This window comes from Lutjanus erythropterus, chromosome 3 (assembly GCF_056507025.1).
Source record: "Lutjanus erythropterus isolate fLutEry1 chromosome 3, fLutEry1.hap2, whole genome shotgun sequence".
Lineage (NCBI taxonomy): Eukaryota > Metazoa > Chordata > Actinopteri > Lutjaniformes > Lutjanidae > Lutjanus > Lutjanus erythropterus.
In genome coordinates this window covers 16,704,853-16,731,421 of record NC_139319.1, presented here as the reverse complement: position 1 = coordinate 16,731,421, position 26,569 = coordinate 16,704,853, and the positions used below count along the sequence as shown (strand labels likewise).

Sequence of the window (26,569 nt, the reverse complement as noted above, 5' to 3'; positions counted from 1 at the left end):
GAATCTCAGCCGATATATTGATGTTGGAACAATTTTACTCCTAATATCAGTGTCAGCGTTGGCATAGGTCCCAAAAATCCAGTATGGGTCTGGCCCTAATTTAAAGTTGTCACTAGGAGCTATCTGGACTTTTAACGGGCATTTTATACTATTTATTTGACAGTTAATAGACTGAACCATTAATCAATTAAGAAAAAAGATCCTTAACAGATTTATTCAACATTATTTTTTAATTTCAATTAGAAATATTAAGAAGATATTGTAAATTTAAGAAAATAACAAACTATGGTAATGTTACTGAACTGAATTAAGAACATAATATAATGATGGATAATAACGGAGAGAGTTGATATTATATTTCTTTAATCTCCCATATTTTCAGATATTATATTTATTTATATTCTTCACATATATTTTTCTTCTGTCTCAAAATTGCACACCCCTTTTTTTTAACTTGTGATAACCTATGTTTACGATACAACTGTTGTTTTGTGTGTGTGCGTGTGTGTGTGTGTTCTGTAAAAACTTTAAGAGAAAGGGACTGGATCTGTGAGCGCTTTACTAACAGAAGCTGTTTCCACATACAAACCACCCTCTCCTCACCATGCTGTTCCACTTACACTCTTGGAACACTAAACCATATACGCATACAGATAAGTACATGTGCACACAACACTCACACATATATACACGCATACACACACAGTTAACCACATGCACATGTTCACTTGCTCTTAACTAATTCATTCAGGAACACTTTGGTTTGGGTTTCAACACCAAAAACCTCTGTACCTTTGATTGAGAAATGTGTCTGACTGCAATTATATGGGAGGGGGTTGTGGAGGGAAGGATGGATGGGGAGAGGAAACACACTACAGTGGTTTTATAGTTTGCTGGCGTGACATTTTTCTCCACTTTTTTTTTTTAAATCCCTTTCCTTTTTCCAGCAGAGGGGCATAGTGTTGACAGGGCAGGAAAAGAGGGCAGACTGAAGTAGGAGTAACAGCAGGGAAAATGTGAAGAAAATGGATGGGCAATGGGACTGAAGTGGCCTAGATTGTCACTATTCTGCTTTTGATCAATACCTCTTAAAATAACTGCAGTGCTGGAGAAATTTGGAGATACACTTTGTGGGAAAGTAATGGTAGTGATCACTGTGGACACATCAAAAAAATCACCAGAAATTGCAGGCAAATATAAAGGCATATGGAGGGATGCATTTGTGTGTAAGCAAGAGAGTAAGTGTGGCTAATGCCCTGTCTTGACATTTACACTAAACGCATATGATGCTTTACATGTGTTTTGGTGCTGTAGCATGCGTGTTGGTCACTGACCTGCAGTATGTAGCCCCTGACGTAGTCTCGGAGGGTCCAGCCCAGGCCGTGCAGGATGTGCAGCACCTCTTCCTGCTTCAGCACGGAAAAGAGGCGGTCGAGGAGGATCTTGAGCCTGACGGGTACCGCCTGGGTGCCGTACAGCATCAGGCTGCTGATGTCGAACACCACGTTGGACTGAACGATCTCCACCTGGGTCGGGTGGTACAGGTGCTGGGTGCTGAGCTTGTCCAGAGCTGCGTGGAGGTGCAGGTGACAGGGCGATAGAGAGAAAAGAAAACGCACACACAGACATAGACGGCCATGGTTAATGACTGTCAAGTTTCTCTCTCATCTTAAATCTTCCTTCAGAGGCGACTGCACAGTCAGCACCAGCTGATAATCAGATATCAATCAGATAAAAGCAATGACATTAATGTAATTATCTGTCATTACTTCTATTTAATCTAATCTCTTGCTCTTTCACATTTATGCTGCCCTTCTCATTTGCCTCCTCTATCTGCATCCGAACCAAACCTGCATTACATCCACCCTGTTTTGTCTCTTAATTTTTGCTGTTTGTGGCTCATCAGGTATGAGTTTACGTGGTTTATGTCAGCCCGATTCAATTAAGTTTTTAAAAGGGCCAGATCTGAAAAAAAAATAAGTGCCAAGGGGCCAGACATTGACATTTCCTGTGTCTGACCTGTAAAGTTACAAATTTAAATGTGTGAAACAACGCGCTGTACAGACTGCGGCAATTTTCTTGTATAAGGACAATAAAGTTACATCTATCTATCTGTCAGTCCACCTTTGTAATCCTAGATTAGAAGAAGCTTGTTGTTTTAATAAACATTGTTCTATTTAACATCTTTTTAAATTCAGTTTGATTCTGTGTAAACAGCTTTAGTTTTGTTTTTTTTCAATAAGTGTCTCTGTGATTAAAAACAGACAATACCAATGAATGGGCAAATTAGCCTACTCATAAAATGATGATCGTAATGTTCAAACGGTGTAAACACCCATAAACTTAGAATGCTAGCAGATTATTTGAATAAAATCACAATTATGTAGTTTTTGTCATAGTTATAAATGATCAAAGGGCTGAACTGAGGTCATCATAGGGCCAGATTTGGCTCCAGTTGAGTAGGTCGGGTTAATGTGCTATGAAGACAAGGATGTAGGTTTGGTTGCAGAAGTGGATAGTGGCAGTGCAATCAACCAAAAAAAGGAAAGTGCTGCTTAATGTATTTATATATTGATATTAATCTACTGTAACAAATATTAATTGATATTAAACTGATAATGTTTTTTGTAATAATAGCAGCATAACAACAAAAATGAGAAATGCTGTTAATTACTGCATTATTAATGTGCTTACCCTGCTTACGATCATGTTAACTTTCTTTGATGAAGATCTGATAGTATATGATAAGTAATGATAATGCTGTATATTTTATCTGTGTACTAGAAACAGCGATCTCCTTTTCTCTGTTATCTTTGATTGTTGCCTAATAAGTGCATTTTGGGAGAATGTAGCAACTAGATTACAGGGGTTTTTTTAACCTAGAGAACATGCAGAGGAGGAGAAAGTTTTCTTCTCAGGACCGACTGGTATCTGCAGTGTCTCTTAGGTTACGTAGAGCTAGGGCTGCGACTAAGTTGTATTTATATTATCGATTAATCTACTGATTCTTTACGCATGTCTTCAAATAGCTTCTTTTGTCCAATCAGTTCGAAGACTCTTCATTTACTATCAAAGTGCAAATATCACGCTAAATTATTTTGTTTTATTCTCAACAACCATCTGGTGACTGCCAGAAATTATCTTGTGACCCACCTTTGGGGTCCCGACCCCTAGGTTGAGAGCCACTGGATCTTTTGACTAAGCATTGCATCTATAATGTCCAGTAGTATGTTTTTTTGGAGAACAGCCATGTTGATTTGTAGGTGGAAGTACTTTTTATGTACTATATTGTGTGTAGTGTCTAGTACTGAACAAACTTCACTAAGAGGCTAGTGTAGCCTCTATGCTGCCTAAATTGCAAAAAAGGGTGAAAAAGTCCTAAATCCACCAGGTGGATTTGTTATTGCCCCTTCTATCGCAACCTCAGTCACCCCTCTCTCCTCCTCCTAGCTGTCTGGGCGACACCTGGTCAGCTCTCTCTTTCTCCCTCTCCGTCTCGATCCCTCTCTCTTCCCTTACCTCATACACCCCCTCTCCCTCCCCCCCTCTCCCTGCCTGTCTGGGTGACACCTGGTTGGGTCTCTCTCTGATCCTGGGACGGCTTTTTTCCTGCTGACGAGGGCTTTGCCTGACAACACAGCGCAGCCAGACACGAACATAATAAAAAATGAAGAACTACTTGTCAGAGTCCCTGCCAATGCCGACATGAAATGAAAAGTGGGGGAGAGGAGAGATGGGCGCCTGACAGTTCAGAGGGAGAGATTAAAAAATAGTCAATGGGGTCCTGTGCGATCCGCTGAAGGGCCCGTGGCCCACTCTTGTGCGGACGCAAGCCAAACAGGTGTTTTCTTTTTTCTTTTTTCCCCTCCTCCTTCTCTTTGTACTTTCTTCCCTCCTCTCCCTTTTTTTTTTATACCCGCGTGAAAAACTCATAACGTGTGGTCTCTCGCTTCTCTATCTGTCTTCTGGTTGTGTTCTTTTTTTTCCCCTTTTTTTGATCTAAGGTGCAAAAACAAGACTTTGAAAGCAACAGAAAAAATACAGAAGCAAACAAAAACAAAGTTTCTTCTGCCATGAAAATGAGCAAAAAATGTATTTTATTATATTCACTACCATAGATAGAGGTAAGATACTATCTGCAGTAAATAAAAAAATAATATAAAATGTATTAAAATTGTGAAATATGTGAGATGCATTCATGCTGCTGGCATCTGTGCTAATTTCTACACAGAGTACAGATTTGTAGGTCAGGACCTCTGTTCTCTCCACAGCGAGACAAGGTTTTATAAGGATCAGAAACTAAATCTTTATTTACAGCAGGGTTCTCAAACTTTTTCAGCTGGAAACCCAAAAGAGAAATTTTGTGTCTTATCAGGACCCAAACTAACAAAATAATATAAATGATATAATATAAAGTAATCATGAATTGCTTTAACATCCACATTCACAAACTAAACTGAATGTCATTATAGTGTTGGCATCACCGAGAGCAGCTTTTCTCATTCCCACTAATTTTGTACTACCTGCTTTATTTTGACATATTAGCTCCATCAAATAGAGGTCAATGTCACTAATTGTGGAAATATGGCATGCATTTTACTGTTTTAATTGTCAACCCAATAAAAACTGGTCCGTTTTATTCTGTGACCCATTTTGGGGGCGAAACCCTAAGTTTGGGAAGCGCTGATATTCATCATATTTAGATACGCCCATCACGGTAACAATTTATCTCCTTACCATGAGCTACCCAGCCGTGTTTGCACTGGTCACATGTCCGTAGGTGAATCTTCCCTGGCTGGAAACACTCACATGTGCAGTTCACCAGTGTGCAGCGAATGGCCTGCAGAGACACAGGAGAGGAACGGAGACAGATGCATGTCAATGACAGCTCGAGTACAAAGGAGAGATGACAGGGCTGAGAAAGAACAGTTATCAACTAGCAGTCGTAAATACAAGAAAGAAGCAGGAGTCCAAATTATTACGTGCTCTGTCAGGACAGCAAATCCCTCAAGCTCATCCCATACTGAACATAATACTTTGTCTTACATGTTACTTAAAAATGTGGCAAAACATATCAGCAGTTGCAGCCACTGCCACAAAGAATAACTCTCAGACATACTATTTCTTTCCAGCGTGTGAATCTGCCTCTCTATACGGTTATTTCCCAGAGTTCACATGAAGCGACAAAGGACTTCCCTTCCTGAAAACACAGAAATGTAACTTGTTTTGACTGAGGCTCCATTACTCAACACTGGAGCTGCACTTAGTCTGACCCCGGAAAGCTTTTAGTAGTGAGAGGTTAAGTGTCCAGACTTGACGAGGGCAACTCGGTACAGCACAATGCATCGTCTGCAGAGGCTTAAGCCTTCACAAAAGGGCTGTTAAAAACCTCGAACAAAAAAAAATTCAGGCGCATTTTGCAGGAGGTCATTTGATCTTGTAAGATGTTTCACATTCTTAAAGCAATAAAGAGATTGTACAGCAAGGAGAAAATGTATGATATACACATAAAATCCACACAAATGAACACAGCTTCATCATCATCCAAATGAGTGCAGCAGCTGGGAGCCGTAAATTTCCCACTGACGTGGTGAAACAAGAAGACAGAATGAAAGGAGTGAAAACAGAGAAAAAGAAAAGAGAAACATGAATCTTAATAAGCATTGGCAGGACTTTGTTTATCAGACTTTTTTACATTATCAAGATGAATTGATGAATAAAGATAGTAACACTTCTGCAATGTTAACTGCCTAAAGGGAATGTGCAGCTGTAGGAGGATTGGTACAGGGAAAAAAAAATCTTGGAACAGTTTCACTCTTAAAAACACACGCTTATCTTTTCTTACATCTAATATTGTATTTCCCTAACATTAGCATGTAATCTTAAGTATGTTGGCTGCTGATGTTAGAAAAAAAAAAAACTTTAAAACTTGGCATAATAAAGAGCAAATCTACATGATGAGGATCATGTATTTTACATTTGGCACATATGCTGTTGAGTCAGTGCTGAATTTTTTTGACTTTTTTTTCTATATGTTAACTTTTTAGGCTGTGAAGAAAAAAAATCTGTAATCACTAAAATTGTGGAGCAAAAATTTCAGGAATGCTTGAAGTGGGAAATTAGGTGTAGTGTACAAGGTGAGAGCTGTCAGTTTATCCTGACAGGAAAATCCTAAATTCAATTCAATGACAAGGAAACATGTCAGATCAAAATGTGAAGGAATTATTCCTAGAGCTATATGTAGGTTTCTTCAACAGTTAATTAATTTAATAGTCGCCAACTAATTGATTAATTGCTTAATTTTTTTTTTAAGGAAAAAAGTCAAAATTCCCTGATTTATGCTTCTTCAAAGTGGATATTTTATGATATCTTTAATCCTCTATCGCAGTAAATTTAATGTTTTTGGGTTGTGGACAAAACAAGACAAGATGATGAGGATGTCCTCTTGGGCTTTAATAAAGATAATAATAAACAGATCAATCAGAAATAAAAAATAATTCTTAGTTGCAGTCCTGTGTGCCTGCTAGAGACGAGAAGAGGAAAACGGCGACGACAAATAAAATGCTTGTCCTCGCACCAAAGCTCAACTATCAGTGCTTGAAACTTTATGAATTTACAATCTGCACTTATCTCATATTGTCTCACTGTTATTCTTATAAGGCCGGCGGTGGTGTGACAATGATGTGACACAGACGTGCACACAAAGGGTCGTAGGTTGGAGTCCATGTCTGAGCCAGCAACCCATATTTCACAATGTCAGAAACAGTCAATCAGCACTTCCAGACAGAAGAGGATCTGCAGCACAGATCAGCCTTCATGTCACACGACTGAGGTCAGCGCACAATCATTGACGACAGAAAATGTGCACACACAAACATCCCAGTATTGACCCAAGTGCACATTCTGATGTTTAACAGAAGCAAATAACATAACCTAGTCAGTGGATTAGACCAATATCCTGTAATTCAGGATATAAAACTCAGCTCACTCATAATCTACTAAGGGACCATAAAATCTATCAGAATCCCCCCTTGCTCGCCCTAAGGTGTCGTAAACCAGATTAGTAACTGGAGGTGTCAAAGTGAACACGGGCTAATCCAAGATTAAACACAAAATTACGCCACTTCTAACCATGTCACCTCACTGTTTGACACTGAACGAGACAGGAGACAGAGATTATATGACTTTACACCATTTTTAAGCTCTCCAGGTGCGGGCACGGCAATCCTCACACACTGTGAGGATTATACGCCATGTGTCAGCTGGAGTGTGTACATATATTATGCACTGAGCTGATGTTCTTATCCAGAGCAACGAGCGAGTTCAGCGTTCCCCTCAAGGACACGTATACAGCAGCAGACATGGCTGTTCATGAACATTCATTGGCTGGGGTCAAACCTGTGACCTTTCAGATATAGGATAGATTCAGAGAGTCGACCCTGCTGCCAACTCGCTGTCATAATGTAAGATACTCACACACTAGCATGCAATCTTGTTAACAGATCTGAATTTATGGTTAAGGATGCTTGTTTAATCTAAACTAGGTCAAGATTTACAGGGCTTTATTGGCAGAATATGGCAAAAATGGAACATAATATGCATAAGTATGTTTTCATTAGTGTATGATCATTGAAATGTGTATAATCATTCATAAGAATCATTGTTTCTTTAAATTAGAACAAATCCTTTCTGACTGTCTATCTGCATCTACAGAGGGCTATCTAAAATTCAAACAATAATGTTTAGAGATGAAAACTTTATTCCTTGGTCCATTCAATTTTGAGATTTTTTTAGTTATTTAAGTGATTTTCTAAGCAAAAAATGCTAAACAATTTACTGGTTCAAACCTCTCAAATGTGAGCAGCTTTTGTTAGTACATTCTTGGTTCAACAAAATCTTCAATATTTTGTGATATGAATACTTGACTTTCAGCTCTTGGAAGTTTGGTGGAGAAAATATTCAGATCCTTCACTTCAGTAAAAGAACCAATACCACACTGTAAAAAAATACTCTGTTCTATGTACTGTATTAATAATGGATATGAACTGAAATTGAAAATGTACTGTATTATACTGTAGCATTCAAAGTTATAGTACTTGATTAGATTTAGGTTTCATCTTGTTTAGTTTCAGCTGTACTTGTATAAACTATTGGATAGTTTAACTTTAAACAAATATTGTATAAATTCTAGTCTTGTGTGAAAATCCTTATTTGTAAAGTAACTAAAGGTGTCAGATAAATGTAGTGTAGAAAAAAGTAGAATATTTCTCTCTGATATGTAGTGGCATGGAAAGAAAATACTAAGAACTTAAGTATAGTACATGAGTGAATGCACTTTTATTACATTACATTTACCATCATTGCTATCTACTGACATTTTATAGACCAGGTACAGTTAATCTACCTATAATCATGAAATTATCAGCAGATTAATTAATAGTAAAAATAATATTTAGTTACTGCACTAATCATGTTGTTCACTGACTACTTTTGTCTACTTCTTTGTCAGTCACCCACCTTAAACAGTGATTTTTGAGAGAATTCCAGTTTAGGTGTTTTGCCACAGAAGATTTTCCTTTTTATATAACTCTTCTTGCGTAAAGATTTTGCAAACTCTCATTTTGAGCGCCCAAATTTAGCACAGATGATGTCACACAACACAACCCTTTCTTAATTACCTCTCCATGCGGCAGCGCTAACAGCAGCAGACGGAAATAAACAATTGCAAATATCAAATGCACCTCTTCTGTTTACGAGCCGGGGTCTGACAGCTGACAAGATAGTTAAGGGGCGTCTAATACGGCAATTAAAGCGTGCCACTGTCTGCGAGGCTGCTGCTGTGACAAGGCGCCCTCTAATCACTGACTTATTACGCTGGCTAGCAGCACCTCTCATATCTGGCCCATTAAGCAGACAGCAGCATTAAGAAGCATTAAAGCAGCAAGCCCCCTCAACTAAGGAGGCACTGACGGGAGAAAAGGGAAGGGAGGGGACGTTCTGTGCCTGCTATTTCTCGGGATTAATTTGTGCATTGTTCCACATTCAGTTAGGAATGTGTAAGAGAAGAGTAACACAGGAGATGTTTGTGATATGACAGCATCAAAATTGATCATGCGCAATAAAATAAAAGATTACACACTGATTGCAGAATTTTTAAGAGAAGCAGCGGACAGATGTGTCATGGACGGCCATCAAAAAAAACATCGTCTAGGATGTGAGTTCGTCTGCGTGTGGCTTGTCAGGGAAGACAAAATTATAAAGACTTCTTCTCATGATTCTCACGTACTCCAAACTATTCTGCGTCTGTGGCCAGCATGGATCTGGGTTGCATTTGGCCGTGGTTTAACCTGCGTCTGGCCTGGGCTGGGTCAGGGACAAGCTTGGGCCCGGATCCCACCGCTACACTCGCACATATTTGTCACAGCAGGCCGGGGGAGGAGGCTGTGTTATCTGAGGCCCGGCCAGATACACAGCATTAGTCACTGTGCTAGCGTCTCGCCAGGGTTTCCTCTTTGGCTCGCAACTAAAGAGGACGACGGTGAGGAAAAGGACAGAGGGGTGTGTGTGTGTCAGTGTGTATGAGACTTCGTAAATCACTAGAAAAATGAGCAGCTAAAAAGTGAAAGCTGTTAGCAAGTGAAGAAAATCCCACAATGCTGTAGCAATTAGACCCAGACAACAGTCAACACTCTCTCACAGCTGCCGTGTTACCGCTATGGTCAACAACTTAACCTAGCAGCGTTCAGAAAGCATCATTTTCAGCCCTTATCTGGCTCAAGTGTGTGTGTCTCACTGCTGGGTTTTGTTTAGCTGGAGGCTTGATGTTTCATGGATGTTTTGCTTGGCTCACAGTCCCTGTCCCAGCCCAATTGTATAAACACTGACAGTCAGCAATGGCCAGCATCAGACCAGGGAGGACTCTCAATTAAAAGACTGTTAGAGGGACAGATGGACTGAAGAAATGCAGGAGGAGAGGAGCTGTGGAACAAGATGGCTTCAGCCTGGACTCTTGTAGTTGGGTCCAGGAGAATTTTAAACAGACCGAGAAAGACTCAGCCGAGGATCAGTACCGATACGTGCAAATGAGTCTAACCCTGAACCAAGACGTATATGTAGTAGGGTCAGGTGTCTTACACATTTGAACTACGTCTAACCTAACATTTGGTTAGACATGGTGCCCTTGTCAGCTTTGCATTTCACTGTCATAAATATTGCCATGATTGTTGTCTGCATCGTATTTTGAAAAGTTTAACCACACTTGTAACCGTGTTCTGCTCGCCATCGCCCCAGTTTTCTCATTCCATTCTGTGACTTGAACAAGCTGTAGTCTCATTCTCTTACCTTCTCACTAGATTCTAACTTAACACCCAGATGTGATCTCCGATTGATCTAATGTGAATCAGTACTCGGTAATTAGGTCGGAACTCCTAAAAATACAGAGTTTGGTACCAAACCCTAATAAATAGGCATCAACAAAGACAGTGCCTTGGCCACTACAAGTCCTATGAAACCATAGAACTGAGGGTGATCCTAAACTAATATCCTGTACAACTGTATTACTACCCTGTCATTTTTCAAGGCTGACGCTGTAACCATATGCCATCGAAAACACCACTAAAACACCACTAGTCCCTCTCAGCCTCTCTGTATCCTCCCCTGACAGTGTACAATGGAAAGCCTGCCCAGACAGCTGCTGGATGCTGGGTGGGTATTGTTCCTCCTACTTTAATTGAAACCTTTACCATGTTCAACACACAGCCACAGACCGCATTTCTTGTTTGGTGAGTTAAGCAAAGCCGAGATTTAAATGAAAACCCTGTGTGTACAGTGCAGCGCGCATATGTGTGTGCCTCGTCTTCGCAGCAGCAGCAGCTTCAGATTTAAATTTGTCTCTGCTTAGGGTCACTGTAAAACACTGGGAGCATCTTGTCCTCTCTTCCACCCACAAGATATTATCTCATCCATGAGTTAGCTGCTGAAATGCTGTCAATTTCCTGCCAAAAATGTGCGGCCAACGTGTGTAGGAAAAGAGGCACAGCAGCGTTGCGTGTCATAAAACGGGCCCTGGCTCCGTCAGATAGATCAGGACTTCACAGTGTCCATATTGGAAACAGGTGACAAATAAAACATGCCGAATAAAGAAAGTCTTTGTAGTCAGACACAGCACGCCACAAAATACAGGGGAGCAAATACCTCATGCCAAGGCTAATTTTTGCTTGTTTGATTTTGTACATTGGATGTGACTTGAAACAGAGCTTTCTTGCCTTACAAAGTGGTACAAAATAAACAACGATTAATCACTTGTGCACTGACTTCAGAGTAAAACCGCTATACTGCGCAGGGGGGGAAACTGTAGTCGACAGCAAAGTCTAGTGTCCTCCCTCCTCTGAAATCCCCACAGTGTAAGGCCCGTCCTCCATGTCAGTTCTGGTTTTGAGCCCAGCGGCTGGCAGTCACAGAGCCAGAGGTCCCTGTCCTTTGTGCAGCTGTGCGTCTGGGCTTTGACACGGGGCAGAGCGACCAGAGCTATGCTAATGGGAACCAAATGGGGCGTGAGTCCCCGGTGGATTACAGAAGGAGAAGAGAAGCATGTGTTTTCATGTATTCATACGAAGACCTGGGATCCCTCTCTATTTTTCTTCCTTTTCTTTCCCTCTCCTTTCTTTAAGTCAAACAAATGGAAGCAGCCATGTCTGTTGTTTGCACGCACTCTTAATTAATGCTGTTTGTGCACTGACAGATTTTGAGATCCATTGTCAATTTCAAATCTGATCAAATGTATACAAAAAACTATTACAGTGTTTAGATTTAGCCTTTTTAAAGTGACTTAATGTAAACTACTTAGACTTAAGTTGAAAAGGGCCAAATTTGAAAATTAAGTTTGGAAATAAAATGAACAAGGTAAATAAACACGCAACAAAAACTGGAGAACAATAAAATTCATCTGTGAACATATTGTGTCTGTGCAAATCTGACACACTAGTTTCAGATGTTTGGCAGTGCCTCTCTGTCTTCTTTCTTTCATCTGCAACACAACTTTGTCTTCATGTAGCAGCATTAGGTCCAGCTGACCCAAAGAATGAAGGGATCATAACTTGAAGCTTGCAGGAGCCAACAGAGCGGAAGTGACACATGTAGTGGAGAAAATATCAAGTCTGATTTACATGTAATCAGATTACTGTTGAGAGATAAATTCACAGTTTGACATGGCTTACTGTTTTTTATGGTTTCCAGCCCTCCATCTATCTGTCCTTTTGTGAACACTGGGGCTGCCCTAATAGTTGACTAAACTTGACTCAACCAAGATTTTATTTATCTGTTAGTTGCTGAAGAATAAAAACATCTTAAACTCCATTTAGGAGCTGCACCTTGCACCTGGGGACAAAACTACCAGGTGATTGTTGCAATATGACCTTTTCTCACGTAACACCTAAGTCACTGGCACACAGCTACTAACTAAGTAGCTGCCATTAGCTAGTTAACTCAGTTAGTGGTCATGTTTGACAGGGACGCAGACTCTGAGATTGATTGAGGCCAGTTTGTTGAGCAAGAATACAGTATCAAGGGTGATGTACTGAGCCTCCAACCAGGATGTAACTGTTGTAGTTACAGAAGTTATTTACTTCCATGTTTTGAACACAGACAGTAGAATAAATGGATAGACCTTCCGGGTGAGAAAAGTGAAGTGCCTTAAACCTACATTATTTCTAATGACCAGCAGGGGGCCAACGCCGCTGACTGCAAAAAGATGTCTGATTGTATGTCTTGCAAGAAAATGACCCAATCGCTCGCTTGATTTATTACCTCAGTAAACACCTTCCTAATGAGTTTATGGTCTCAATTGCTTGTTAAATATCTGCTTCAATACAGCATGATGTTCATTTTGTAAATTACTGTCCTTTTTAGAGTAAAATAGATGATGAATTAGGGTATGCCTTAGGGTGGGGCTGCCATTTGATAGACAACTTATTCTCAGCAAATCCATCCAGTGTTTAGCGACAATAAGACAAATATCATGACCAGGCAGGTCATCATTACACATTATATGAGGTTGTGTTTTAGTTACAAAAACCAAAATGGTGACCCCCATAATGCTAAATTCAAGGCTTCAAAACGGTGGTCCACAAGCTAATGGATGACGTTTCAGTGACTCTGTCCACAAAGTACTCTACTGTTTATGATTTTGTAGTGAGACTTGTGTGACGTTATTCTCTGTTTAAATAACAAAATATTCAGTCTCCTCGCTGGTCGTTCTGACACATTCGCATGCAGCTTGCTAATGGCTTGAAGTAACAGCTAGTCGACTAGGAAGATCTTCAGTTGGGGGCAGCTGTAGTGAGCGCATTTGTGAAATGTGGTTCTGTTGTCTGCTAGCAATAAAATTACAGTCACTACTCAGGAACATAAATCTGGAATTCATAACTGAACTATCTAAACAGTTGAATTGTGAGTGATGATATCTGTCATCCACTGTCATTCCAGATTCAACTTTGACCAGAGTCCAGTCCTGTCTTTATTTTTTTGTCAGCTGTCACATGTGAATCACGCTCTGCACTCCTTCACACACACACAGACACAACACCCATGTTTTTAGTCCAGTATCAAACAATCACACAATTCAAGTAAATGCTGCTTCCAACATTCCTGCTTCCTCTGTGTGGTTTGACGCAGTCACAGAAAGTAAATCTCCCCACGATGAGCACCACCCCAAGAAATTTTCAAATCAGATCAATGACGAAACTTTGAGCCTGACTCACTCGCATGATAAATAGTCGTGCGTGTACTTCTGGACAGTCATGCTTGTTTATGAAGTGGACGTCTAAAGGACCCAGCTGGCTTTGATATTGTGAAACAGAGAGGGAGAGGGAGCATAATATCACAATACTGAACCAGAAACACAAGCCTGTGATCTGGCTATCATATGCCATGCTCTCAGTCAGTCCAGCCTGTATAGATGGAGAGCTGTACCACACATTGGCCTACACTGTCAGTTCAAATACCTGAGCATCAAGGGAGCACCAGTTTCTCCCATCTTTTGTGTAGACAGCAGGTCCAGGCAGAGGACCCTCAGTCCAGGCCCCAAGCCCCTCTCAGCTCTCCTCAAAGCATTTCCCCAGCCAGAGATCAAACCACCTGCCCAGTGACAGACCTCTGGGTGCACAGATTCAAGGCCAGGTTCAAAGCGGGGTGCTCGGGGAGGCAGGGAGTGAATGGAGGGAGAGAAAGAGAGAGAGAACGAAGGGGAACGTTGGTGAAGAGGAAGAGAAGTTAGATAGCAAGGGAGCAAGGGGGTGGGTTTGAGGGGGGGAGTCAGGCAAGCTGGTGTATCGGAAAGGTGGGCAAGAGGTGTTGCAGCAAAGGTGGAGGAGGCAGAGGAAAACTGATGAGGGGAGGTAGGGAGGTTGAGAAAGTGCTGTGCAAAAGATTGTAGGCCAGAACTCCCAATTTTTTCTCGTATGACGCAACTTTTGGTGCAAGTTTATGTACAGACAATAAATAACAAATTGCTGCACAGAAATTCCAAAAATATGTGGTGGTGGTTCATAGTTTGCTCACTGGAGAAGACATAAAAGTTTATTTTTCAACTATAAAATGTCTTGCTGAGTACATATGTTGATCATAAATCTTTAATAACCTAATTTAAGAGATCTTTTGTTTGTTTTTTGAAGAATCTTTTTATTAACATTTTTCCAGCAAATATGCATATCTTCTCCATCACTTTGGGTGTCTGTGATCATATTTATTCAAAGGATCTGACTGATCTTTATCAAAAATGTTTGGTTATATTACATACTTAAGTGTAAGCGGATATCTTCTTTTTCTTCCCTTAAATTTAACCCACATATAAAATGTACATTAATTTGTTTAAATAATTAGATTGCTGACACACAGCGGCAAATACCAATGGATTCATTCACTACTGTAATTGTAAGAGCTTTAAAATCAGGCAGGGAGACCAATTCTCTTTTACGCTTTTCTAAATGAGGGGAGTATATTGTTAGCATTTTTTTCAACCTCATATACTATGAGAATCATCAGCTTAAAAAGTCTGGCTTTATTTTTTACAAATGATTAATCAGTTAGTCTACAGAATTGTAAAACTCCCAGAGTCCAAGGTGACATCTTTTATTCACTTTTTTGTCTTTCCAAAAGTCTAAAAACCAAACACATTGACACACATGTCCAAGGACATAAAACAAAGAAAAACAAGACATCTTCATATTTGAGAAGATGAAACCAGCAAGTGTTTTTTTTTTTATCTTGCTTGATAAACGACTTAAAAGATTAATCAATAACCCAAATTGTCCATTAATTTTGTGTTGATTAACCAATTGTTACAGCAATAAAATCGAATACGAGCCAGAAATCACTCTGCGAGTTGTTAGAGACTGAGTCTTGCATTGTTCAGAGACACGCGTCTCTTATCACTGGCCATTGTGTGGACAGGAAAAGGAAAGAAAATAAAACAAAACACTGTCGTCAATATATACTAGATCTGCTTTGACCTTCAGCCTATCAGAGGGAAAGACCTGCACCAGATAAGGACAACTCCCTGTCAGGCTTGACACCTGCACTCGCTGGCCCACTGATCGCCCCCGCCGAATGCAAATATCACAGTGACAGCCGGCACTGCAACAGCACACTAGGTTTCTATCTGGAGACTTGAGGGAGTGACATGACCACACAGTGCGACCAGACACATGTTCGAGAGGGAGGGGGGGGGGGAGGGGGGGGGAGAAGAGAAAGGAGAGTGGGAGTCAAAAGGAGAAGGGGGACAGGGGTGTTGGAGGGGGGTCAGGAGAGAAGATTACCAACATCGTCTGCTCTTTGCTTCCCTCCCCATCTACACCCTAACACAAACAGAAAGTATTAGTCAGAGCCCAGACATATTGCCGACCCCTCTCTGTGAGGGGACATCTCCATGGCAATCATTGGTTGGCGTGGGCGACGGGACACACACACACACACACAGCGCAGGCTTGACAGCAGCGTGGCGACAGGAGGCCAACACTGCTGAGACTCCCCCAAATTGACATTTAGTCATCACACTAGTCTACAGGGTGGGACTCTACCTCCTGAACTACACACACATGCAAGCGCCCACACACTCTCCCACATTCCCTCTCATGCAAACATGTACACACACACACACACACACACACACACACACACACACACACACACTCTCTCAGTGAATTCCCCTACTCAAACCAGCTCCCAGCCAGAGAAATCTTGGAAGAGCTCCTAGATTTAATCTCGCCAATAGCTCTTTATTTTCTTTGACCATTTTTTAATGTAAAAAACCCTGCGCTAATTGTGTGTAAGCAATCTCCAAATTATGTGTATGTGTTTTTTCAACCAAACCGAACACTACTGGAGATGGATTGGCTGGTTTTCAAGACACACGACTGGGCAATAATATTTGTTTCTTTCCTCAGAGTTTTGTTCAAACAGTGTGTCAGCATGGTGGTTTACTTGTAAACACCTGGGCCTGCACACCCAACAGCTGTGGAAATACAAAACTATGTATAAGCAATGCTGAAACAGGGGATAATTGCCCTATTCAGATTATTTGCAACCAACATCTACTTGCATCTTATGTATTTGTTGCGTCTATAAAACACCACATTATAAAATATCCCCAGAATGTTGTTATTAACAGATTTGTGCAAGCATTTACCTTAGCCAGCATAGTGAGAAGACTTCTACTTCTGATTCACTTTGGAAGTTCCATCATGCTCCAAGGAAAAGCTGTGACTTTTATTAGTATTTAGTCAGCAAATGACACAGAAAAATAGGACACAAGACAGAGATACAGCCAGAGAGGGGAGGGAGCGACAGGCAGAGTGTTCAGCCAATGGCTACATTACTGCAATGACAAGTGTGTCACTCCCAAAGCCACACAATGAGGCAGTAGAAGTGAGGAGTGTCTTTGCATGACTCCAAGTGTGTGTGCGTGTGTGTGTGTGGTGGGACGGCAGAGCAAAGGAAAGTCCATCTGGGTGTCTTAGTCTTTATCTGTCTTACAAAGTTCACAGATAGAGGGGCTGAAGTGGAGGCTAGACACTGTTCCCGAGTCACAGGTCACAAAGAAGACACAGCGCAGCTCAGCAGGGCCATAAATACAGCCAGTGCAGGCTGTGTGGTTATGCTGGGGCCCATGGCGGTGGGCGCCCATAGAGAACATTGGCTCTTGCAATTGATTCAGATTGCCGCCTAAGAACTGTCCCCGTGTTCAAGAAGTCGTTCGATAAAATAAGTTCAAACCGTAGATGTATTATAATGAACTAGATACAGAATGCAAAGATGCCACCCATTCAGTCCAATAAGAATAGAAAAAGCTTTTGAGCTCCCTGGTTTATTTCCTGGATATGTGGCTCACCTAAAATGCCCAGTAGTGGATCTCCCCTTGGCCCCGCCTGCAAGTTTCCACTCAGCCCATAGACTTTACATTGTGATGACATCACAGATTTTTAAATTGCTTTTCTCAGCTCGAGGCAAGTTTTACAAATGTAAAACCTCTATGGATCAAAAATTCATAACAGAAAGAGTCATAATTGAGCTTGTTTGCAGTTCGAGTGTCCTGTCAACAGACTTGACAGACGTATTTTTCATGATGGTGGCTTATGGGGAAAATGCTTTTGGGCTGCAGGGGGATGTTTCACTGCAATACCACTAGTGGCCACTGGGAAAAAATTGGAGGCAAGGCTGAGTGACAGGTTCTACCTAGATTTATATATTACATCGATGATTCACATGACTTGAAAATATAACAAAATTAAAAGCTTACTGTACATGAACTATACAAACTATAAATAAACTATGTAAAAAAAACTTTTCAATTCTATGAATAATTTCTTATTTTCTTTGATACTTTTGTCTTAGACAGATATGCAAAGATGATTTTCGGGTAATATGTATGTTGATGTTTTCCGATGTCAAGTGTTCGATTATTTTATTATTTGATGACACATAAACGGTTGCTAGTTTAGGCACAAATATCTGTCGAGACTGACAAGCACAGGGATCCCCCCCTTTGTCCAAAGCCAATTTTTATTTGTTGCCATACAAATTGACTTTTTTATTAGCAGTTCTCAAATAAGTACACAGATTAAAGTTAATTGTCCTGTTAATCACAGTCTTTAAAAGTCCAAGATGATGTTTTAAATGTCTTGATTTGTCATAACCAAGGATATTCACTTTTATTCATTTTAATTATTTTACTTGCCCTGTTTGCTGTATTTACTAGCCTACCATGGCATTTTATTTGCCCTGGGCAAGCAGGCAATTCTTATTGTTGAGGCCTCCATCAGCATCATCACTTCCATCAGAGGGTGTCTACAACCGTGCAAGCAGCTAACATTAGGATAGCAAAATGAAAATGCATTATTAGGGCCTATCATATCTATGCCTCTGCAGCTCAAACAGGTAGGAGGGAGGGAGTAGAGGAAGGAAAGAAACTCAACAATTGCGTGAGGAAAGCAGTGCCAAGCCTCCATGATTGCCATTCTGCAATCGACCTGACCAAATTGCAAATTCCCTCCCAGGACCCTGTAAGTCCGCTTCATTTGGCTAAAGCCGGAATCCTTATTTCTGCAATTATAAAGCTATTGACTAATTCGACATATGTTAGCGTGTCTTCCAGCCCTTGAGAGCTGCTGTGCCATTGAGTCATTAACTTTGACAAATTGTGACAGACTTTTTTATTGCCACCCAATCACGAGAAACAAGACTGTGGCAGAGGAGTTAATGAGTGGCATGTTTCTCCTCTTCCTCCTCCCCCCCAGCACCACCACCACCTCGCTCTCGCCTCCACTTAGATCCCCCTCAAAATCCCCCCTCAACCCCTCCATATTTATAATTTTACCACATCCTAACAATAACACGGCCGGTACTCAGCACAAAACACGCGGGCCCTGGCCTAATGAATCTCATGCCTTCACCGCAGTGAAATGGCCAGTAAGTATTACCAGCTGCGACACTCTCCCTCGCTCTTTCTCCCTCTCCTTGGCAGTGGCATTGAGTTTGGGAGCGCAGGGGTGAGACGGGTGGGGGGGTCGGGGGGAGACCAGGCAGACACATCTGAGTGCAGCTGGACCAGGGGAGAGGATGAGGAGGGGGGGGAGAAAGACCGCAAGTCTCCGTGTTTCCAGCTGCCTTTCTCAGGGGCTCGGTTTTCTCTCCCTCCTCTTGGTTTTTTCGCAAGGCCCTTCTGGTCCCAGCTTACTTGAAAAATCACAAACACACATACTCACAGACACATAGACACACACACGCATGCACGCCCTGATCCGCCTCCCCTCCATCCCTCACCATTCGGCCATCTTTGTTTGGACAGGGCTCAGGAGTTCCAGAAAAGCTCTCTCAGATGTGCTGAAGTAAGGGAAAAACAAAACAAACTGGCCCTCACACACACACACACTCGAAATTTATGTGAACGCACAGACACCAACAAGTACTTTGGGCTCACACTCCCACACACACATGTACATGACCAATTTCACATGTGTGCACGCCAAAATACCGGCTTTAACCAGAGAACAAATTTGCAAAGAGATGAAAAAAAGTGGGGTACATTTTTCAGCCTCCTATTGAAGGCATGCATTCTTTTACACAGTGTGTGTGCATGTGTGTGTTTGAGTGTGTGTCCCGATCCAGGATCACAGCACTAGGGCAGGCCCGAAGCATACCTCGACATGTGTTACCTCTTTGTAATATTGACTTTGTTATAGCTATACGAGTGGGAGAGTAGAGCCAAGAGCCCGAGCCTTGCAGTAGTGGGGCCCCCGAGTTCGCCAGAAAACAAACACCCGAATGAGCCGTGAAAATAGAAAACACAGCACCACAATAGCAATCTATAAAAACAGATTGAAATAAAGCGTAAAACATCCCTCATTGCTGTGTCTGACCTTTTACATCTTCACTCTCTAAATTAAGAATATTATTTGTCTGATTCCACTTTCTGCTGCTTACAAAGCCGTGGGATTTGGCAACCGAGCGAGTCTTGGCCTGACTTCCTTGTCTGAGCATGTGTACTGGACCAACTGTAAAAGTCAAAAAATCCTCTTCCTCTAAAGCTTTGACTTACTGTATAATTTCAATTAAATACCAAACTGCTTCCAGGCTCATGCAAACATGCTGCCAAGAACTCCAAATCTGTTGAATTAAATAATTATCACTGCAACATGGCATTTTGTCAATATACACTCACAAAATAAGCCTCTAAATTTCAGTGAAGAATAATGAGGACAAATGTAAGAAAGGCTCAGATTTCAGATGACACAAGGAAAGATAAAGGAACAGCACACATGCTGAATATTTGATTGCTTTGCAGAAATAAAAGATTGATTATCATTTTCTTGTTCCTGCGAGTGTGAATCCCATCTTGTCTCTTTCCCCAGTGATGACTTTGCTTATACATTTGAATAATGAAGGCGAGTCATTTGAATATTCCCTCTGTATTTAAAAAAATGATGTTTTTACACGATGCAGCAATATTAGCCATGTTAATTGGGCTCTTTGGACTTTCCCAATAGAAAGGCTAAATTAATTACTTATGTCGACAAAATGTCAGACACGCCGATCTAATAACTACAACTGTTTCCAGCAGTGTTGTTTTCAGCGTGTGCCTTTTTTGTCTTTGTGTGTGTGTGAACTTAAAAACACTCTGCGCGTCCACCAGCCTGCGTTAGATCTAATGAACGAGATGGGAACAAAATGCTTTGACATCCTCTCCATGTTTCACGGGTGGCTCTTGAGAGTCCTTCTCCAATATTCAACCCCTCTTCTCATACTAATCAGCCACTACAGTATTGACTGTTTGTGCTCTCAAAGGGACTCGTGTTAGTGTGTGTCTGCACTGCACAAACACACCCAAACACTCACATTTTTTTTTAAGCTCAAACATGCCAATCCACACTCCACGTTGTAATTAAACTTGAGAGAGAATTATTTGCAGGACGTTACGTGTGTGAGATGTGTTCATTAATGTGTACCCACCACCACGGGGGGCTTTGAAGTTCCACATTTTTGTTAGCTTTTGGCTGTTTTTCAGTCTTGGAGAAAAATCTGTATCAGCGCATTTTCCTCAAGTACGAATAAACATTAGACTTCGGCACAGGAGGCGATGGGGAGACATTATTAATATCTGTGAATGTGAGGCATACACGATCAGATGATGTGTGTATGTACATGCGCACATGTGCATTAGTGCACACACACACACACACACACATGTGCGAGTGTGCAGCAAGCAGGAGCGAGAACTAACAGAAAGGCCTGCTGATGCCATGTTTCAGACGACCCCTTGAAGTGGAAATGAGCTTCCTCGGTCTTATAACTAGTCCGTTCTCACAAAGTCAGCAAACTCTGCCACCCCTCCGAAGAAACGCAGACACCTCCCCACCCTCCTCCTCCAGCCTCCCCACCCACCCACCCACCCAGCCCTGTGGTCAGCATGCAGGATGAGTTCACCATCAAGACCTAGTAAAACAGAAATAAGACCATCTTATTTCATCTGCTTCTCTATGAAGGGGATCAGGATGAAAACACTTAGAGGCTTCAGTGTCTCCAGGTGGCTTTTGTCCTGAGTTTCACTGCCTTGCAACTCACAGTGTCAACTACTGTACGTCAGAAAGGAGAAGCAAATTCATGCTATTACAGTATATACAGTCTTTACTCCACAGTTCTTTAGATGTATTGTCATGTTTTCCAGCTGGACCGACTTAGTTTTTTTAATAGAGGTGCAATATTTGGTTTGAAATGATTGAAATTTGCAGTATTTTACTGTCTCAAATTATGGCTGCAACCTTTTTTCAGTTCTGGTAGAATTAATTGTCCTTTTTCTCAAATAGTCTATTGGTTGCTTAATCATGTCTTAAAAATTGATTATTAATTAATTAATTATTTTGTCTGACCAACAGTCGAAAGTCCACAAAGATCGAATTTATTTAAAAGAGGAAATTGTTGTATTTCAGAAGCTGTAACTAGAAAATGTTGATAAGCTAAATCTAAATGATTAGAATTGTCAAAAGTGTTGTGGATTTATTTTCTGTTAAATGACTAACATTCAGCAGTTCATTTCATTACGATCTGCTGCCAAACTACAGTAAAAATGTATGTTATTTTAACTTAATACGTTACCTAAATGGCTAGCTTAGTGCAAAAATTGTGGTGTATTTCATTTTCTGTTGATTGATCAGTTAAAAATCAACAAATTTTTCAAATGAGTGTCTGCAGTAAACTCCCTTGACAGACTCCTTTAGACATACTGAGCTGTTTCTATGTAATCCAGCTTAAGACACTTGTTTTTCATTGAACGTCAAACGCATATTGTTATTTATGATCATTTTTGTCTAATGACAGATGAGGTCAGAGAGATTGAAATATATTTCTCATCCTTTGTCCAGTGTTTTTCATACATACACATTTTGTATATTTCTTCTTTTCCTAATATTATCACTACTGTTATCACTGTGCTGTGTGTATGCATGCATCTGATGTAGTGTGCATGCACGCACGGTGCTGTTTGAACCTGTGCGAGCACCTGAGGGTCCATCCCCAGCCGTCCTCGGAGCGGGGAGCGACAGCTGTACAGTGATGCTGTAGCGATAGGCATCATCGGCTTACTAGAGACTAATTGGTCCACAGCGCTCCTCTGAGTGGCCTCGCTAATTAATTAGAAAGGCAGTGGAGCTGAAATTTTTAATCAGGACACCAGGCTCTCCAGCAAGCAGGAGAAGAAAAAAAAAGACACATCACCCCATCATTCCATGTAATCCACCTGACACTGATCTCCCATGTTGTCATGTGAAATGTGTTGTGTGTTTAGGAATTCATATGATCTGACCAGGGAATAAGAAATACATTTATTACAGGGCTTGTTAAATCATTTTGAGAATTTCTGAAGCTCCATGTGTCCTAATACAGTATGCATGATTTATATTTGGTTTGGACCCCAGAGAACCGTATGAAGGTGGTCTTTTCCTCTGTGTGTTTGTGTAGCACATGTACATATAATCATTTGATGTAAATTGTGTGATGGCTGGCCCTCAGTTCTGTGAGTGGTAAAGCTGCAACAATTGATCAGTTAGTTGTCAACTATTAAATGAATTGACATCTTTTCTAATAATCAACTAATGATTTTGTAAAAATGTCCGAATTCTCTGATTTCAGCTTTTTTTAAAATATTATTTTTATTATTCTGTGACAGTAAACTGAAAATCTTTGGGTTGGGGACAAAACAAGACATTCTTCACTTTGGTATTTGGGAAACAGTGTTAAAAAATTTTCACAATTTACTGACATTTTATGAACCAAACCAGCTGCTTGTTTTTCTTTAGGGCTGCAACATCTGTAAAATGTCAGAAAATAATGAAAAATGCACATCCCAGGTTTCCAGAGTTCAAGGTGATGTCTTTAAATGTCTTCTTTTGTTAGTCCAAAACCCAAAGATATCTTCTTTAATATTATAACAAATGAAGAAGCGCAGAATCAACATATATGAGAGGATGAAAGCAGCCTTGTCAGCTAAAATTACTTTGACAATAAATTGATTATCAAAATAGTAAGAGTTAAATTATTTTATTTTATAATCTGGTCGATTCATGAAGAACATAATAAATATATTAATCACTGAGGAAAATAATCATTAGTTGCAGCTCTAAAGAGTGGCAAGATGCAGTTACTCAACCCAAAAAAATAGTGAAAAAAAATGTGACTGCTACTGATCAAAACTGATAAAGTTTTGTGTTATTTTTTTTTACACATGCACTGACACATCTAACACCCCACCCCCCATTTTTTTTTTCATAACTCCCTAACTCCCTCTATACCCTGAAAGCAAAATATTATTTTCCCTTCTTCTCCCTATTTGTGCTTAGCTAATTAAAAGTAGTCAGTCAAACCAGCACTTTCCATCATGTTGTAAAAAACTGTGGGAATAATCACAAGCTTTTTTTTAAAAAAAAAAAAAGATTATCCCCTGGTTTTGTATTTCCGACTGAAAAGGGAAAAGATGAATCTGAGGAACAGTGTTTGGGGGCACATTTGTGTCCCAAAGCTGCACACAGCGCACCACAATGATTTGTGGTGAAGGGCCAGAGTCTGGGAGGAATCAACCGAAGACCAAAAGACAAGAGGCATGCTAAAACGAGAGCTACGCCGGTCAGCCACTTCACACAGAAGACAAGAGAAACAACATGTGTTTATCATTGCATTACTGGGATGACAAACTACCACCACTGACTGGAGTTACAGTAACAGGAAAATCATAGTGTATGAATGCGAAACAGGAAATCCTCATCCATTTTAACACATAGATAACAAGCCTACTGTGGTACAGGGAACACATTTCAGTAGATGAGCTGCAAACTTTCCATGGAGAGGAAAGTTGCACACGCACGCACCTTCACCTCGCGTGGTGACATTGGCTTTGTGTGGTGGTGTCCTAATCTTTGTGACCGTCTCAGCTTTGCTCGGTGCTAATCAGCCAGCCGCTCTTATCAGCCTGTTGCTTTGGCCAAAATAAACACACGCCGCCTTTTTATTGCTTTGTTTTCACAGGTCATTAGGGGAAGGAGAGAAGACGCATTGATTAGTTTTCCAGACCACTGGATTATTGTTGTGTTATGACTATCATCATTAAGTTTCATTAAGCCTGTGGTTGTTCTCGTTTCCAGAAAATGAAGACGTTGCAGGAAAGGCGAGTTGGTTGGAGAGCAGACGGCACGCCACGCTAATTTGGAAGGTAAGGAAAGTCAGAAACAGAAACTTCTGAGAGATGCCTGTTTGAAGCAGTGAATTGAAGCAGTGAACCCTCCTCAGTTTTAAAGGGATAGTTTGGATAGTAGTCATAGTCAGTGTATCACCCACAGTGGATGGCGGTCAAACTGCCCCGAGTTTACAGAAGCAGGGAGGGACACCAGCACCTTGATGTCAGACAGCCTTTTCTGATGTATAACTGCCATTAAAGAAGCCAAATATCATTCTCTCCACCGGCAAAGTCAGTAATCTTACTTTGTGGAACATGCCAGTTGTTGACCTATCTCTGCCTCGATTGGTTAGTTTCTTTGTGTTATTGTTTAACTTGTGTGTTGAAAGTTTAGTGTGAATTCACTGCAGTCACCCAGAAATTTCCACGGTCTGCGAGGTAAAATGACTGATTTCACCCATGGAATTTAAACAGAGTGATATTTGCCTCAAAAGCTACTCTCTCAGGGCCTCAGACAGCCCATTAAAAAAAATCCAACATCATTAAATAATCTGAACTATCCCTTTAAGATAAGACTTAGCTCTGGCGCCATCATTCATATTTTTCAGGCCTCGTGAAGCGCTAAGCTACTGTTCCACATTTATTTGAAGCATATTAAAGAAAACTTAATGAAGCAGCATCAGTCCCTGGCCGGGTCCTCTCAGCCAGCTTTGCTCTGGAGCTACACATATGCTCCCAACGCAAGGAGGAACTGGCTCTGTCGCCAGACTAATTAGCATGTGTTAGCTAGTTAGTGAGAGGGCGGCCCTCTGTGATGTGTACTGAAGTGGAGTAAAACGCCGGGGCAAGGACTGTACTAATGGCCCACTTCCTCCCCACGGGGACCCTCCCTGCAACTCCACACGTGCTGGCATCAGGGCAGCCACGGGGCACCCACAGGGCCGCCACAGCGCCGGGGGCAGAGGTGGGCACACAGGAAGACGCCTGGCTTGACTGGCATCATTTTCACGCAGCGATGAGCTCTGTGGGTGTGATGCCCGGCGACAGCGACACTCGCTAACACGCACACAGGCGAACTGAGAGTGACGTGTAGGCTAACAGACCCATCAGCCTATGAAATAGTTCAGACAGCTGGGGCGGCGGCGCTATGCTAGCTGCCTGGCATCGGCAGATGCATTATTTACAGGAGGAGCTGGAGCATTAGCAAGCTCTTTGGCACTTGGTTAGCAGGCGTAGGTGGTGTGCACCGGCGGCAAGCGAGTGTATCTCTGTCAGTGTGAGTAAACAAACAGTGGGGACATGGTGTGACAGAGCAAACGGCGTGCCACACAGACACACACACACACACACACACACACACAGACACATGCAAGCTCATCAGGGAGCCGAGGGAGAGCAGCAGAGAAGAGGAGGGGTGGGTGGCATCCATATTTATAGGGCTTTTCTAGCATTTGTCCCCAGGCCAAATGCTGTGACTACACTCAGCTAATGTCAGAACAGCACTTAACCAGGCATTTCCAGTATGTCATGGGCAGTGGGGAATACGTGGGATAGATACAAGAACAGAGCAAAAAAAAAAAGAAAAACACAGACAAACAAGGATGGAAATGAAATGAAGTGCTGTTGTATTGTGTGCTGGGGTGATAATGTTCCTTACTCTCTTTTTTTAAAGCATCTGCCACTTGTGAATAGATCTTAGAAACCAACAATATACTTAAAATAATCATAAAAAACTTTGTTCATTCTCCCAACTAATATGATGAGTTTGTTTGTCACCAAGCTCATGCTGACTTTCTGTTGCCGCAGTGAACTCAGGTCAGATTTTGTTCATGTGTCTCAAAATTGCCACATTTATAT

At 41.3% G+C, this 26,569-nt stretch overlaps 1 protein-coding gene across 4 annotated transcripts in view; it reads right to left on the bottom strand.

The window, feature by feature from the left end:
- The window catches only part of bnc2 (basonuclin zinc finger protein 2), a 226,237-nt gene that overhangs the window by 52,127 nt on the left and 147,541 nt on the right, over nucleotides 1–26,569 (bottom strand). For all 4 annotated transcript variants that reach the window (XM_084715208.1, XM_084715209.1, XM_084715212.1 and 1 more), the window contains 2 exons: nucleotides 4,738–4,840; nucleotides 1,335–1,570 (listed from right to left, as the gene is read on the bottom strand). In XM_084715208.1, the coding sequence (XP_084571334.1) occupies nucleotides 1,335–1,570; nucleotides 4,738–4,840 (339 nt within the window). The remainder of the gene's footprint in view (nucleotides 1–1,334; nucleotides 1,571–4,737; nucleotides 4,841–26,569) is intronic.